At 48.8% G+C, this 16,801-nt stretch overlaps 1 protein-coding gene across 2 annotated transcripts in view; it reads left to right on the top strand.

The window, feature by feature from the left end:
- Window positions 1-9,022, top strand: part of TBRG4 (transforming growth factor beta regulator 4) — a 33,851-nt gene extending 24,829 nt beyond the window's left edge. For both annotated transcript variants that reach the window (XM_028750671.2, XM_028750672.2), the window contains 2 exons: window positions 775-889; window positions 8,725-9,022. In XM_028750671.2, the coding sequence (XP_028606504.2) occupies window positions 775-889; window positions 8,725-8,826 (217 nt within the window). In that variant the 3' untranslated portion in view covers window positions 8,827-9,022. The remainder of the gene's footprint in view (window positions 1-774; window positions 890-8,724) is intronic.
- The last annotated feature ends 7,779 nt before the right edge of the window (window positions 9,023-16,801 follow it).

The raw sequence follows: 16,801 nt of genomic DNA, 5'->3' as shown, positions 1-16,801 counted from the left end.
TTTCCCCAGCCACTCTGGGCGGCTTCCAACACAATATTAAAATACTGTAATGCATCAAATGTTAAAAGCTTCCCTAAACAGGGCTGCCTTCAGATGTCTTCTAAAAGTCTGGTAGTAGTTGTTCTCTTTGACATCTGGTGGGAGGGCGTTCCACAGGGCGGGCGCCACTACCGAGAAGGCCCTCTGCCTGGTTCCCTGTAACTTGGCTTCTCGCAGTGAGGGAACTACTAGAAGGCCCTCAGCGCTGGACCTCAGTGTCCAGGTAGAACGGCAGAGGGCCTTCTCGGTGGTGGCGCCTGCCCTGTGGAATGCCCTCCCTTCAGATGTGGAGGAAATAAGTAGCTATCCTATCTTTAAAAGACATCTGAAGGCAGCCCTGTTCAGGGAAGCTTTTAATATTTAGCGCTGTATTGTTTTTAATGCTTGATTGGGAGCCGCCCCGAGTGGCTGGGGAAACTCAGCCAGATGGGCGGGATATAAATAACAAATTATTATTATTATTATTATTCGGCACAGAACCTGCCTGCCGCACACTGATTTAAATTTCCACAAGCCATGGACCCTCTGGCCTAATCCTTGTGGGTTTTCTCCACCCATCCTTAGAAATGGCATGTTGCAGACATTGACTAAAGCCTGCCTAAGGGGCATTTATGGGCAGTGGCCTCCCTGGCAGCCAGGCAGATGCTTTCAAGAGGCAGAAGATATTCTTGGGAGTGCGTGATGGTGCTGAGTTCTGTTTTCTCTCTCCCCGTCCCACCCCAAACTCTCTTGCAGGCTCGCCTTCCTCGGATGGGAGTTCCCAAACTTCAGCAACCGGAGCAAAGACCTGCTGGGGCGCTTCGCAATGGCCCGACGCCACGTCCAAGCCTCCGGTTTCCTGGTTGTTGATGTGAGTTGCTGGGCTGTGGGTGGGTGAATTCCGCGATCCCTCCATGTTCTCTTTTTTTTAACGTTTAAATATTTTTATTTTTTACCAACAACCAAAACACAAACAGTGAACCCCCCCCCCCCAGGCAGGTATACGTAATCAACAATAACATATTCAAATCAACCATATGTACAATTTTATTTTATTTATTTATTTTTTTAATAAATTTTTTATTAGGGTTTTTACATTACAAAATAGAAAAAGCAAAAAAGGAAAAATACAAAATAAAAATAGTTAAGAACAATCAATCTTTTCATCACATTACTTTTCATTTACTTACTTATGAGGACCTCCTCATACCTCCCTTTTTTGTATTCCAGTTCAAATTTATTAGCTCAGCAGTTTCTTTCCCTCTTTATTCTACCCAAATATTTAATCTTAAATTATTATAACATTAAATTTTTACTTATAAAAAACCATTTTTTCATATTCTTTTACCATTACAGCTAGAAACCACTTAATTTCAATCCAATTAATTAATTTCAATCCATATGTACAATTTTATATACGTTAACACTCATCCACCCACAAGGTTTATGTAACTTTTAACATTTTAATTGCCCCAAATTGTTCAGACCTACCCAAACAATTCAATATCTTCTCAAACCAATCCTCCTCTTTCTCACTGACCTTAAACCCTTTCATTCTGTGTATCTTCACAGTTAGATATTCTAAAATTATAATATTGTTCAGTTTTTCCCTCCATTGGTTCACCCCTAGCTCTTCTGCATTTTTCCAATTACTCACTATAACCTGTCTGGCTGCAGTTACCATCAATTCTGCCCATTTACATTCCTCTTTTGTTTTCAACTCGGTGCTACTCAGACTAATAAGAACCATTAATTTAGATATTCTCACCTTCCTACCCACAATTCCCGATATTTCTATACCAATCTGTTTCCAAAATTCATTAACTGACGGACAATCCCACCACATAAGACTATGTTCCCATCACTCCACATTTCCTCCAACAATTCATAGAATCATAGAATCATTGTAGAGTTGGAAGGGCCGTCTGATCCAACCCTCTGCATCTGAATCGCAGCTAAAAAATAATTCTAATAGATGACCACACAACCTCTATTTAAAAACCTCCAGCGAAGGAGAGTCCATCACGTTCTGAGGTCGTCCGTTCTACTGTCAGTGTTTGAATCTATTGGTTTGGGTCCTCACCTCTGGAGCAGCAGGAAACAAGTTTGTTCCCTCTTCCATGGGACAGCCCTTGAGATATTTGAAAATGGCCTTCGTCTCACCTCTCATTCTTCTTTTCTCCAAGCTAAACATGCCCAGCTCCTTCAACCGTTCCTCATAAGGCTTGGTTTCCAGACCCTTGTATACTGCTCTCCGTCTTGATCGTCCTCACTCTGCCCACCTTCCAGCTTGTCAATATCCTTCTTAAATTGTGGTGCCCAGAACTGGACACATTATTCTAGATGTGGTCTGACTAAAGCAGAATGTTGTTGTTTAGTCGTTTAGTCGTGTCCGACTCTTCGTGACCCCATGGACCAGAGCACGCCAGGCACCTCTGTCCTCCACTACCTCCCGCAGTTTGGTCAAACTCATGCTGGTCACCTCGAAAACACTATCCAACCATCTCGTCCTCTGTCGCCCCCTTCTCCTTGTGCCCTCCATCTTTCCCAGCATCAGTGTCTTCTCCAGGGAGTCTTCTCTTCTCATGAGGTGGCCAAAGTACTGGAGCCTCAGCTTCAGGATCTGTCCTTCCAGTGAGCACTCAGGGCTGATTTCCCTAAGAATGGATGCGTTTGATCTTCTTGCAGTCCATGGGACTCTCAAGCAGAATAGAGCGGTACTATTACTTCTCTTGATCTGGACAGTATACAGTGGTACCTTGGGTTACATATGCTTCAGGTTACAGACTCCGCTAACCCAGAAATAGTACCTCAGGTTAAGAACTTTGCTTCAGGATGAGAACAGAAATCGTGCTCCGGCGGCGCGGCGGCAGCAGGAGGCCCCATTAGCTAAAGTGGTGCTTCAGGTTAAGAACAGTTTCAGGTTAAGAACGGACCTCCGGAACGAATTAAGTACTTAACCCGAGGTACCACTGTACTTCTGTTGATGCAGCCTAGAATAGCGTTAGCTTTTTATGCTGCTGCATCACACCATTGACTCATGTTCAGCTTGTGTTCCACTAACAACAACAACAACAAATAATTTACAACAACAACAACAACAAATTTGTACCCCACCTATCTGACAGGGTAGCTTCCAGTATATATAAAACCATAATAAAACTTTAAACCTTAAAAAGCTTCCCGATACAGGGTTGCCTTCAGGTGTCTTCCAAAAGTCAGATAGTTGTTTATTTCCTTGACGTCTGATGGGAGGGCGTTCCACAGGGCGGGCGCCACCACCGAGAAGACCTCCTGCCTCTGTCTATGCGGGGCTGCCCTTGAAGCTGTCCCAGAAACGCCAGCGGGTGCAGAATGCTGCAGCGAGGCTCCTCACGGGGTCTCTGCCATGGGAGCATATTCACCCAGTGCTTTTCCAGCTGCACTGGCTCCCGGTGGAGTACAGGGTCCGATTTAAGGTGCTGGTTTTGACCTTTAAAGCCCTTCATGGCCTAGGACCCTCGTACCTACGGGACCGCCTCTCCCAGTATGCCCCACGGAGGACCTTAAGGTCCATAAATAGCAACACCCTAGAGGTCCCGGGCCCTAAGGAAGTTAGATTAGCCTCAACCAGAGCCAGGGCCTTCTCAACACTGTCTCCGGCCTGGTGGAACGCTCTGTCCCACGAGACTAGGACCCTTCAGGATCTGATTTCTTTCTGCAGCGCCTGTAAGACAGAGTTGTTCTGCCTGGCCTTTGGCTTAGAATCAATTTGATTCCCTCCCTCCCTCTCTTTCTTTTTTCCTTTCTCCTCCTGTGATGAGGCTGCATCCTAATGTTGTATTTTAATCTTGTTTCTTAAGTTGTATTTTAATCAACTTGTTTTTATTATTGGTTGTTAGCCACCCTTAGCCTCGTCTTGGCTGGGGAGGGTGGGATATAACTAAATTTTATTATTATTATTATTATTATTATTATTATTATTATTATTATTAATGGGCAGGTGCAAAGTTTCTGTGCCTATGGGACCCTTCTATAGGAGCCTCCCAGAACCGGTGAGGGCAAGGCCAAGCTTCTAGCAAGAGAGTAAAAGAAAAGGGCGTATGCAAATGCCCTTGATTTGCGTCACGGTGGGCAGGATTATTGTAGGGGGGGGGCAGCCTGCCTTTGCCCAGTTTAGGATGAAGATACGACTGGAGCACTCCCACCCCGTTCTGCGCCCCTCCCCTGTTCTCCCCCCACCAGGGAATGGCGGAAGGCCCTGCGTCCGCTCGCCCCAGTTCCCCAGGAGTCGCTTGGAGCAGGGGGGAGCGCCGCCATTCCTCCTGGCTCTTGACCGCTCTCTCTCTCTTCCTCTCTGGCGTCAGGCTGCCCGCTGGAGGGCTCCAGGGGTGGGGTGGGGGGGAAGAGAGGGGGGGGCAGAGGCTGCACTCAAACAGCGATCATACATTATTTAGCTCCTGGGAAGCAATTATAGCTCTGCAGTCCTCGGCACCCCCTGCTCTGCTCTCCGGCAGCTTGGAGGAAAGGGCAAAGGGGGTGGGGGGGGTGGAGAGATGTCGGATGCAGACACAGTTGATGCCTCCCCACCCCCCACCCCCATTGGGGGCCAGGAGGGGAGGGGGAGCCCAGGCCAGGCACCCTCCAACAGGCCCCTTGCGCTGTATAGCCTTGACTGAGCTCTGAACTGCCTTCCCTGTGGTTCTGTGTGTAAGAGAGAGAGTCTGCTTTTTGCAGATCAGCCTCTGCCAACCGGGCGCCCCCAGCAGCGCACCACAGCCGTGCTGGCTGGTCCTGTTGGGAGTTGCAGTCCAGAACAACTCAAGGGCACCCGGTTGGCAAAGGTGGTTGTGGATAAATTGACTCCAGTCTTGCAAAGAAGACTGCTTTACCCCTTCTCCTACTTTGAAGGATGTCAGGAGCTGCTGTGTCAGACAGAGCAGATCAGAGCATTTTAATAATACAGTGGTACCTCGGGTTAAGTACTTAATTCGTTCCGGAGGTCCATTCTTAGCCTGAAACTGTTCTTAACCTGAAGCACCACTTTAGCTAATGGGGCCTCCTGCTGTGCCACCGGAGCACGATTTCTGTTCTCATCCTGAAGCAAAGTTCTTAACCCGAGGTACTATTTCTGGGTTAGCGGAGTCTGTAACCTGAAGCATATGTAACCTGAAGCGTATGTAACCCGAGGTACCACTGTAATAATGTTTAGTCCCTTTCTCGTAACTTGAAGCCCTGGGTTCAAGTCCTACCCTCCAGAGCAAGAGAAAGCAAGCTTGCTCCAACTTCTAAGTGACAGCCCTTTAACTTCAGCTTGAGGGCCCCAGATGTTCTTGGGTTATTCTCACCAGCATTAGGACAGATATAATAATAATAATGATGATGATGATGATGATGATGATGATGATTATATATATATCCCACCCTCCCCAGCCAAGACCAGGCTTAGGGCAGCTAACACCAGGTATAAAAACAATTGATTGAAATACAACTTAAAAAACAAGATTAAAATATGACATTAAAACGCAGTCTCATTTCAGCAGAAACTCAAAAACTTTTTTGGGGATGAAAACGTCAAGTCTTCACCAAGGCTAACTATCCAGACTGGTCCTACATGGGCCAGAAAAAAGCCAGGGAAGTCCCCAAGTAGGAGTTCCATCACAGGAGAAAGGGAAAAGGAAAGAGGGAATCAAATTAGCTCCAAGCCAAAGGCCAGGCGGAACAACTCTGTCTAACAGGCTCTGCGGAAAGAAATCAGATCCCGCAGGGCCCTGGTCTCATGAGACAGAGCGTTTCACCAGGCCGGAGCCATCACTGAAAAGGCCCTGGCTCTGGTTGAGGCTAATCTGACTTCCTTAGGGCCCGGGACCTCTGGGGTATTGCTATTTATGGACCTTAAGGTCCTCCGTGGGGCAGACTGGGAGAGGCTTTACCGCTTCTCCTACTTGGAAGGATGGCAGAAATTGTGTGTGAGACCGAGCAGATCAGAGCAATTTTAGAGTCTTGTTCTTAGGTTATGGATTCAAACTGTAGAATCATAGAGTTGGAGGTCATTTAGCCCAACCCCCTGCAATGCAGGAATCTTTTGCCCAATGTGGGGCTCAGACCCACAACCCTGAAAGTCTCATGCCCTACTGAGCTATCCCAGCCGTCCATACAGGGTTACTATCTCTCCCTAACCTACCTCACAGGGTTGTTGTGAGGATAGAGGCAAGGTGGGTGATTGTCCACTTACGCAACCCTGAGCTATGTGTTCATTGCTATCCTTTTTCTCCAAGCAGCATACATGGTCTTTCCCCTTCCTCATTTAATCTCCGCAACAACCCTGGGGAGCGGGGGAACCCGCGTACACCGCCTTGAGCCCCTTGGAGGAAAACGATGGGATATAAACGCAGTCAATAAAAATTTATCGTGTGAGGCTGCTGATCATATGGCCCTGGACTGGTGGAGCATGAGACTTTAATGGCTGGGTTGTGGGTTCGAGACCCACGTTGGGCAAAACATTCCTGCATGGCAGGGGGTTGGACTAGATGACCCTTCCAAGTCTGTGATTCCACGATTAGAGCCATGTCACGATACGATAATCTTTATTGTCATTGTCCCATACAGAACAACGAACACACAGGACAGAACACACAGGACTAGGACTTGCATGCTCTTTCAGGTCAATCCCCAAATTTGTGCTTTGAATGTGTAAGTTCAGGGGTCACCACTTGTTGTTGTTTAGTCGTTTAGTCGTGTCCGCCTCTTTGTGACCCCCTGGACCAGAGCACGCCAGGCACTTCTGTCTTCCACTACCTCCCGCAGTTTGGTCAGACTCATACTGGTAGCTTCAAGAACACTGTCCCACCATCTCGTCCTCTGTCCCCTTCTCCTTCTGCCCTCCATCTTTCCCAACATCAGGGTCTTTTCCAGGGAGTCTTCTCTTCTCATGAGGTGGCCAAAGTATTGGAGCCTCAGCTTCACGATCTGTCCTTCCAGTGAGCACTCAGGGCTGATTTCCTTCAGAAGGGATAGGTTTGATCTTCTTGCAGTCCATGGGACTCTCAAGAGTCTCCTCCAGCACCAGAATTGAAAGGCATCCATTCTTTGGCGATCAGCCTTCTTTATGGTCCCGCTCTCACTTCCATACATCACGACTGGAAAAACCATAGCTTTAACTATATGGACAAGGTGATGTCTCTGCTTCTTAAGATGCTGTCTAGGTTTGTCATTGCTTTTCTCCCAAGAAGCAGGCGTCTTTTAATTTTGTGGCTGCTGTCACCATCTGCAGTGATCATGGAGCCCAAGAAAGTGAAATCTCTCACTGCCTCCATTTCTTCCCCTTCTGTTTGCCAGGAGGTGATGGGCCCAGTGGCCATGATCTTCGTTTTTTTGATGTTGAGCTTCAGACCATATTTTGCGCTCTCCTCTTTCACCCTCATTGAAAGGTTCTTTAATTCCTCCTCGCTTTCTGCCATCAAGGTTGTGTCACCTGCATATCTGAGGTCACCACAGGCTTATCTAAAAAAGCAAAAAGCACGTGCGCTTTGCTCTGATTCCCAAAAGTGCTGAAAACAGCAGCCCCTCCCTGTCTCTGCATCCTGCCAATGAACACTGTTTTTGCGTGAGGCCGCTTAACCCTCCGGCCATCATTGTTTCAGCCCTTAATCTGTTTGCTCCGACTCGACTGCGTTTTCCCACGGCCCACCGATCCTCCGGCTTTCATTCCTCCAGGTGCCGGCCAGCCGCTTGTTTGTACAAAGTTGGGTGGAAAGTTGAGGCATTGAGAGTCCCCAGGGTGGAAGGGGACAGAGATTATCGCCCGCCGGCTGTCTGGGTAGACCGTGGCACCGTTCCCTGCCAGCCCCACTGGCTCAGAGCCACTCTGGATAATCCCCACGTGCTTAGAAGCCAAGGTGGCTGCGAGATGCTCACGGCGAAGCGCTTCTGATCAGGAAAAGACTCACACACAGACACAACCCAGTCTGGAAGCAAAGCCTTGTGAGGAACAGTCGTGGGAGTTGCGTATATCAACCCTTCCCCAAAGGCTGGGGTTTAACGACTCCCATCTATCGATGTCTAAAGAAACCTCTTTAATTCTAGTGCAGCTATGTGATACTAACTGGGTTATGTCGCTTGCTGTTGAAATGCCTGAATACTGAACAGATTCTGAACAACTACAGAGCTGATGTTTCATAAATGAATATGAGAAGCTTTGGCTGATCTTCTCTGACCAGGAATAGATGCAATGCCCGGCAGGGCTTTTCTAGCTGAGGCCTGGCCTAGTTTCTGAGCACAATTCAAAGTGTCGGTGCTGCCCTTTCAAGCCCTAAATGGCCTCGGTCCAGTATATCTGAAGGAGCATCTCCACCCCCATCGTTCAGCCAGACACTGAGATCCAGAGCTGAGGGCCTTCTGGCGGTTCCCTCACTGCAAGAAGCCCAGTTAAAGGGAACCAGGAAGAGGGCCTTCTCGGTGGTGGCACCTGGCCTGTAGAACGCCCTCCCACCAGATGTCAAAGAGAAGAACAACCACCAGACTTTTAGAAGACATCTGAAGGCAGCCCAGCTTAGGGAAGCTTTTAATGTTTAACAGACCACTGTATTTTAATACTTTGTTGGAAGCCGCCCAGAGTGGCTGGGGAAACCCAGCCAGGTGGGTGGGGTATAAATAAATTATTATTATTATAATTATTATAATTATTATCTCCTCTCCTCTTTCTCTCTTCCCCTCCACCTGTTGCAGGTTCCCTATTACGAATGGCTTGACCTGAAGTCGGAGTGGCAGAAGACGGCCTACCTCAAAGACAAGATGGGCAAGGCGGTGGCTGAAGAAATGGCAAAATAGGGAGAGCAAGAGACACGCTCACAAGGGCAGTTGCCGGATTAACTGCTGGGAGGGAGGGATTCTGCCTGTCCTCGTCAACAGCCACCTTGGCGATGCTCTGAAGGGAAGTGGCCGGGAGCATCTCTGGACGCATGGAGGGGGCCTCTTCATCCATGTATATAGATGTGCATTTGAATAAACGGTCTATTGTACAGTCCAGGTCACACTTTCGGCTGTCTGTTCCGCTCCTGGCCGGGCTGATGAAAGAAAGAGAGTTGCTTCGGAATCCGTGTGTTGAAAGAAGCCTTTTGGTCTCCCAGGCAGTGTTAGAAACTCATACACCGTATTTTTCGCTCTATAAGACGCACCAGACCACAAGACGCAGCTAGTTTTTGGAGGAGGAAAGCAAGGAAAAAAATATTCTGAATCCCAGAAGCCAGAACAACAAGAGGGATCGCTGTGCAGTGAAAGCAGCAATCCCTCTTGCTGTTCTGGCTTCTGGGATAGCTGTGCCGCCTGCATTCGCTCCATAAGATGCACACACATTTCCCTTTACTTTTTAGGAGGGAAAAAGCGAGTCTTGGAGAGCAAAAAATATGGTATACGGTGGTACCTCGGGTTACATACGCTTCAGGTTACATACGCTTCTGGTTACAGACTCTGCTAACTCAGAAATAGTACCTCGGGTTAAGAACTTTGCTTCAGGATGAGAACAGAAATCGCGCGGCGATGGCAGTGGGAGGCCCCATTAGCTAAAGTGGTGTTTCAGGTTAAGAACAGTTTCAGGTTAAGAACGGACCTCCGGAACGAATTAAGTACTTAACCTGAGGTACCACTGTATATATCAGCTAGGGGCCAAATGGCTCCCTTAAACCAGGACTACAGTGGCCAAAATGGAATGCCTAGTTGCCATTTATGGGCCAGACTGCTCAAAAGTCATTTTTTCAATACAATGGTACCTCAGGTTACATACGCTTCAGGTTACATACACTTCAGGTTACAGACTCCGCTAACCCAGAAGTAGTGCTTCAGGTTAAGAACTTTGCTTCAGGATGAGAACAGAAATCGGGTGGCGGCAGCAGGAGGCCCCATTAGCTAAAGTGGTGCTTCAGGTTAAGAACAGTTTCAGGTTAAGAACAGATCTCCAGAACGAATTAAGTACTTAACCCGAGGTACCACTGTATGGCCTTTGGTTCCTGAAATTCATTCTGATTGTGCAGATGAACTATAAAGGATGGGATTCTATAGGAGATATAGAATAGCCAATCACGGCAGTTCTGGGTAGCTCAGACTCAACAAAACAGCATATATGCTGGTGAAATCCCACATGCAGTAGGATGTCCAAGATGGATTGGGTCCAGTTGCAGGCTGACCAGGCTCCAGGTGAATCCACGCTTAAGAAGGCCGTAGCTCAGTGGTTCAGCATCGTCTTTCCATGCAGAAGGTCCCTGTTTCAGTCCCTAGTTTTTGCAGGTGGTGCCAAAAATTGTCGTCCTGCTACCAGTCAGTGCAGACAACACTAAGGCAGATGGCCCCAGTGGTCTGTTCTGAACTGCTGGACCTAATAATAATAATAATAATTAATAATAATAATCTATTATTTATACCCCACCATCTGGTTGAGTTTCCCCAGCCACTCTGGGTGGCTCCCAGTCGAGTGTTAAAAACAATACAGTATCAAATATTAAAAGCTTCCCTAAACAGGGCTGCCTTCAGATGTCTTCTAAAAGTTTGGTAGTTGTTGTTCTCTTTGACATCTGGTGGGAGGGCGTTCCACAGGGAGGGTGCCACCACCGAGAAGGCCCTCTGCCTGGTTCCCTGTAACCTCACTTCTCGCAATGAGGGAACCGCCAGAAGGCCCTCGGAGCTGGACCTCATGTCTGGGCAGAACGATGGGGGTGGAGACACTCCTCCAGGTATACTGGATCGAGGCCGTTTAGGGCTTTAAAGGTCAGCACCAACACTTTGAATTGTGCTCGGAAACGGAGTCTTTCAAGACCAGTGTTATGTGGTCTCGGTGGCCGCTCCCAGTCACCTGTCTAGCTGCTGCATTCTGGATTAGTTGTAGTTTCTGGGTCACCTTCAAAGGTTGCCCCACATAGAGCGCATTGTAGTGGTCCAAGCGGGAGATAACCAGAGCATGCTCCACTCTGGCGAGACAGTCTGTAGGCAGCGAGGGTCTCATCCTGCGTACCCGATGGATCTGGTAGACAGCTGCCCTGGACACAGAATTGACCTGCCCCTCCATGGACAGCTGTGAGTCCAGAATGACTCCCAGGCTGCGCACCTGGTCCTTCAGGTTACCCCATTCAGGACCAGGGGGTCCCCCACACCTGCCCGCCCCCTGTCCCCCAAAACAGTGTTTCTGTCTAGTCAGGATTCAACCTCAATCTGTTAGCCGCCACCCACCCTCCAACCGCAAAGTAGCTCTCCCAAGGAGTGGCTGGGTGCAAGGATACCAAAGGAGGATGTCAAAACATCAGAATGGCCCGTTCGAATGCTTTATTAAAGAAAGGTGTAGACTTGGAGCAAAGCAGCCTGTCAGGTCTCCCAGCCTTTGCAGACCTGGGACGGACACCGTAGCAAGGAGATGGCTTGTCCGCACCCAAGCCAACGTGCCTACATTATACACAAAACAGCAAACCTCTTTTCACCTTCCCAGATGAAGGCGTCGGTGGAAAATACTCGGACCTTACAGATAGCTCCTCTTTCTGGGCTGAGAGCCCAGTCCCTTGAGCCCGCAGATAAGGAGGGCATCAAAGCAAATTAGCTTATATCAGAGCAAGTGGATCTAAACATAGATGAGCTCATTGCTACAACAACTAGCAATTAATGGTGGGGTTATCTCGACTGCCAAGATGGCGTTTGCAGAGCTTCCGGAGCAGTTCTTTGGTTGAGCATGTGGTCTGATCCTGTGTACAGCGGCTTCCTGTGTCCGACTCTCGCCTTCCATGGAAGAGGTTTTGGGAGGGTAATGGCAAACGGTGGCTCAACGGTAGCAAACAAATGAAGGAATCACTAGGAGGGGGGATTACCGTATTTTTCGCTCTATAAGACGCACCAGACCCCAAGACTCACCTAATTTTTGCAGGAGGAAAACAAGAAAAAAAAATATTCTGAATCTCAGAAGCCAGAACAGCAAGAGGGATTGCTGCGCAGTGAAAGCAGCAATCCCTCTTGCTGTTCTGGCTTCTGGGATAGCTGCGCAGCCTGCATTCGCTCCATAAGACGCACACACATTTCCCCTTGCTTTTTAGGAGGGAAAAAGTGAGTCTTATAGAGCAAAAAATACGGTAAATGAAGCCACAGACTCTAGATCTATGGTGTACTCACAGCTTAAGATACTGGTTCAATAAATCTTCTGGAAGCTTATAGAATAGAATGGAATAGAATTTATTATTTATACCCCGCCCATCTGGCTGGGTTTCCCCAGCCACTCTGGGCGGCTTCCAACAAAATATTAAAATACAGTGGTCTGTTAAACATTGAATCTTCCCTAAAGAAGCCAATGGGAGCCAATGTGGGTCTTTCAAGACCGGTGTTATGTGGTTTTGGCGGCCACTCCCAGTCACCAGTTTAGCTGCCGCATTCTGGATTAGTTGTAGTTTCCGGGTCACCTTCAAAGGTAGCGCCACATAGAGAGCATTGCAGTAGTCCAAGTAACCCACCGACGTCTCCCGAGCTGCAGAGACTGAGGTCTGAGAGAAGGAGAGACCTGAGTCCTTGCAGGAGGAGTCCTCGCCTCAGGGCGAGGCAGGGAGGTAAGTCACCAGGGGATCAGGACCAGCCGCTACCCTGACAGAGATAAAAGGCTGTTGGACCCCGCCCCAGGTTGCGGGAGCAACATTGCTGTATGCTAGATCCTGCCTGAGATCCTGTGCCTGTCCTTGCCTGGTTTCCTGCCTTGGCCCTGTCGGACTGACTCCTAGCAGAACCTTCGGATTATGGACTGGTCCTGGACCACGTTTCACGGGTTACCCCCGGGCCCAGCACAGTGGAACTGCAGAAGAGCTTGGCTGCTGAATCAGCCCATCTTGTCCTTATGGGTGCCACCTAGATGATGATGATGATGATGATGATGATGATGATAATGATAATTTTATTTGTACCCCACCCATCTGACTAGGTTACCCCAGTCTTGCAAGCTCACCAAGCAGTCTCTACCTCCATCGTTCTACCTGGTATAAATAAATATATTATTATTATTATTATTATTATTATTATTATTATTATTATTAAGTGCAACAGCAGCTCTCCCCACCTGTGATTCCTAGCCGCTTCCGGGGGCCGATGAGAGTCCCAGAATTATTATTATTATATTATACTCATGGTTCCCTTGTGCTGCAAGGAACCACAAGTATAATATCATCATCATCATCATCATTTATTATTTATACCCCGCCCTTCTGGCTGGGCTTCCCCAGCCACTCTGGGCGGCTTCCAAAAAAATATTAAAATATTATTAAAATACTGTAATACACCAAACACTAAAAACTTCCCTAAACAAGGCTGCCTTCGGATGTCTTCTAAAAGTTTGGTAGTTGTTCTTCTCTTTGACATCTGGTGGGAGGGCGTTCCACTGGGCGGGCGCCACCACCAAGAAGGCCCTCTGCCTGGTTCCCTGTAACTTGGCTTCCCACAGGGAGGGAACTGCCAGAAGGCCCTTGGAGCTGGACCTCAGCATCCGGGCAGAACGATGGGGATGGAGACGCTCCTTCAGGTATGCTGGGCCGAGGCTGTTTAGGGATCATCTAGTCCAACCCCCGGCAATGGCCAACATAGGACTTGAACCCGTGACCATGAGATTAAGAGGCTCATGCTCTTACTAGCCGGGCTACACCAGGTGCCTGGGTCCAAACGTCCTCAGGTTGGCCGAGGCTGCTCTAAATCTATATGTGCAAAGAGCTTACATAACCCAGTACATTTGCTGAGCGAATTCTTCTTGGAGCTGAGCTGCTGCTGCTGCCTTGAGGGCTTTTATTTCCAGTAAACTGAACAGTCAGTGATGGTCTCCGTTCTCCCTGCTCCGCCCCTCCCCCTCCCCAATGTTGTCGTTCGTGCCCAGAGGCGGCTGATGTGCCTGGCATGTTCAGTGGCGCATGCAGCGGTTGCCCGCAGGACAGGGCATGTCTTGGCACGCATGCCAGAATCTCTGCATGCCCAATTCTGCCCTCCAGGGGAGAATCTTTGACACCCCTAACCAGGTCATAAGAACATTGGGAGAACCTCCTGGGTCAGGATTGGGGTGGCAGCTGACTGGCCGATGATTCAGACAGAGAACCAGCGCTTCAATGGACCAGCAGAGCTTCATATATACATATAAAGGGATGAGGGTGGCGCTGTGGGTTAAACAGGTTTCACATCCTTCCAGTCATCGTGTCAAATTCTGAATAGTCCATTAATTTCGTCTGCAATTCCTCTTTCGTTGCTAATTCTTCTTGTTTCCATTTCTATGCCAATAGTACTCTTGTTGCCATTATTGCATATAAAAACAGTTTATTATCCTGTCTGTTAATATCCTCCCCTAAAAGGCCAAGTAGAAATGCTTCTGGGTTTTTTTTTATACATGTATATTTCAACATCTTTTTCATCTCATTATATATCATTTCCCAGAAGCTTTTCGCTTTCTTACATTCCCACCACATGTGATAAAAAGATCCTTCTTTTTCTTTACATTTCCAATATTTGTTACTTGCTTTATACATTTTAGCTAATTTCACTGGTGTAATATACCGTATTTTTCACCCCATAGGGCGCACCAGCCCATAGGGCGCACCTAGTTTTTTTTGGGGGGGGAATAAAGGGGAAAAAATTATTTCCCCCCCAGGTGCGGGGCTGGGGCGGGCGAAGCCCGAGCTTCCCCTGACCCCAGCCCCCAGAACAGGCTGCTATCCACAAGCCGTGGGAGCCCGGCGGGAACTCCTGCGGGCTCCCAAGGCTTGCGGATAGCTTCCTGAAGCCTGGAAAGCGAGAGGGGTCTGTGCGCACCGACCCCTCTCGCTCTCCAGGCTTCAGCGAAAGCCTGCATTCGCCCCATAGGACGCACACACATTTCCCCTTCATTTTTGGAGGGGGAAAAGTGCATCCTATAGGGCGAAAAATACGGTACCATCTGTACATCATCACGTTTTCTTTCAAAGCATTGCATGCAGTAAATTTTAATCCTTCCTTTAACCCTTCCCGACTCTTTTAGCTGTATGTTATACCCAAAATCCTTGGCCCAATGTATCGTAACCGACTTGACCTCTTCATCTTTCAAATGACATTCCAGCAGCAATTTATACACTTTAGACAATATTTTACAATCGTTGCTCAACACTTTTGTGACCAACAGAGGTTCCTAGCGCCCCTGCCCCGCCTCGCAGGGTCGTTGTGCGATAAAGGGCGGCAAAATACTTTTTGCAAATGGATTTTAAGTTGCAGCAGGGGGAAAGCTGGTGGTTAAGAAGCTTTCGGGAGCGACTCTCTGTGGAAGCCAAAGGGAGACAGAGCTGGGCCTCGGCGTCAGATTCAATCAAGGGATCGCGATGGAAATGACCTCGTTTGCAAGAGCTGGAAGGAAGGGAAATAGCAGGGAGACGCAGCGAGGCCAAGCAAGTGCTTGAATACACACACACACACACACACACACACACACACACACAGAGGCAGGTGGCCTTGCTGCCTTCCTAGAGCAGTGCAGTCCTGGGAAGCTCTGAATTAAAATTGTAGTGGCGAAATTCGAACGCAGGACTCTCCAAAGGGAAGGAGCCCCAACCATGAGTGGTGGCAAGGTGAGAGCCATTGTGGCATCATGGCTCAGAGTGTGGGACTTGAACCTGGGAGTTGTTGATGTTTAGTTGTTTAGTCGTGTCCGACTCTTCGTGACCGCATGGACCAGACACTCCTGTCTTCCACTGCCTCCCGCAGTTTGGTCAAACTCATGCTGGTAGCTTCGAGGACACTGTCCCACCATCTCGTCCTCTGTCGTCCCCTTCTCCTTGCGCCCTCCATCTTTCCCAACATCAGGGTCTTCTCCAGGGAGTCTTCTCTTCTCATGAGGTGGCCAAAGTATTGGAGTCTCAGCTTCATTATCTGTCCTTCCAGTGAGCACTCAGGGCTGATTTCCTTCAGAATGGCTAGGTTGGATCTTCTTGCAGTCCATGGGACTCTCAAGAGTCTCCTCCAGCACCAGAATTCAAAAGCATCCATTCTTCGGCGATCAGCCTTCTTTATGGTCCAGCTCTCACTTCCATACATCACTACTGGGAAAACCATAGATTTAACTATACAGACCTTTGTTGGCAAGGTGATGTCTCTGCTTTTTAAGATGCTGTCTAGGTTTGTCATAAGGGACGCGGGTGGCGCTGTGGGTTAAACCACAGAGCCTAGGACTTGCTGATCAGAAGGTCGGCGGTTCGAATCCCCACGACGGGGTGAGCTCCCGTCGCTTGGTCCCTGCTCCTGCCCACCTAGCAGTTGGAAAGCACGTCAAAGGGCAAGTAGATAAATAGGTACCACTCCGGCGGGAAGTTAAGCGGTGTTTCCGTGCGCTGCTCTGGTTCACCAGAAGTGGCTCAGTCATGCTGGCCACATGACTCGGAAGCTGTACGCCGGCTCCCTCAGCCAGTAAAGCGAGATGAGCGCCGCAACCCCAGAGTCGGCCATGACTGGACCTAATGGTCAGAGGTCCCTTCACCCTTTACCTTTAGGGCACTGCAGCAGGGGACGCGGGTGGCGCTGTGGGTTAAACCACAGAGCCTAGGGCTTGCCGATCAGAAGGTCGGTGGTTCGAATCCCCGCCACGGGGTGAGCTCCCGTTGCTCGGTCCCTGCTCCTGCCCACCTAGCAGTTGGAAAGCACGTCAAAGGGCAAGTAGATAAATAGGTACCACTCCAGCGGGAAGTTAAGCGGTGTTTCCGTGCGCTGCTCTGGTTCACCAGAAGTGGCTCAGTCCTGCTGGCCACATGACCTGGAAGCTGTACGCCGGCTCCCTCGGCCAATAAAGCGAGATGAG

The sequence above is a fragment of the Podarcis muralis genome, chromosome 12 (assembly GCF_964188315.1).
Source record: "Podarcis muralis chromosome 12, rPodMur119.hap1.1, whole genome shotgun sequence".
NCBI classification, from domain to species: Eukaryota; Metazoa; Chordata; class Lepidosauria; order Squamata; family Lacertidae; genus Podarcis; species Podarcis muralis.
This window is presented reverse-complemented; position numbering and strand designations above follow the sequence as displayed.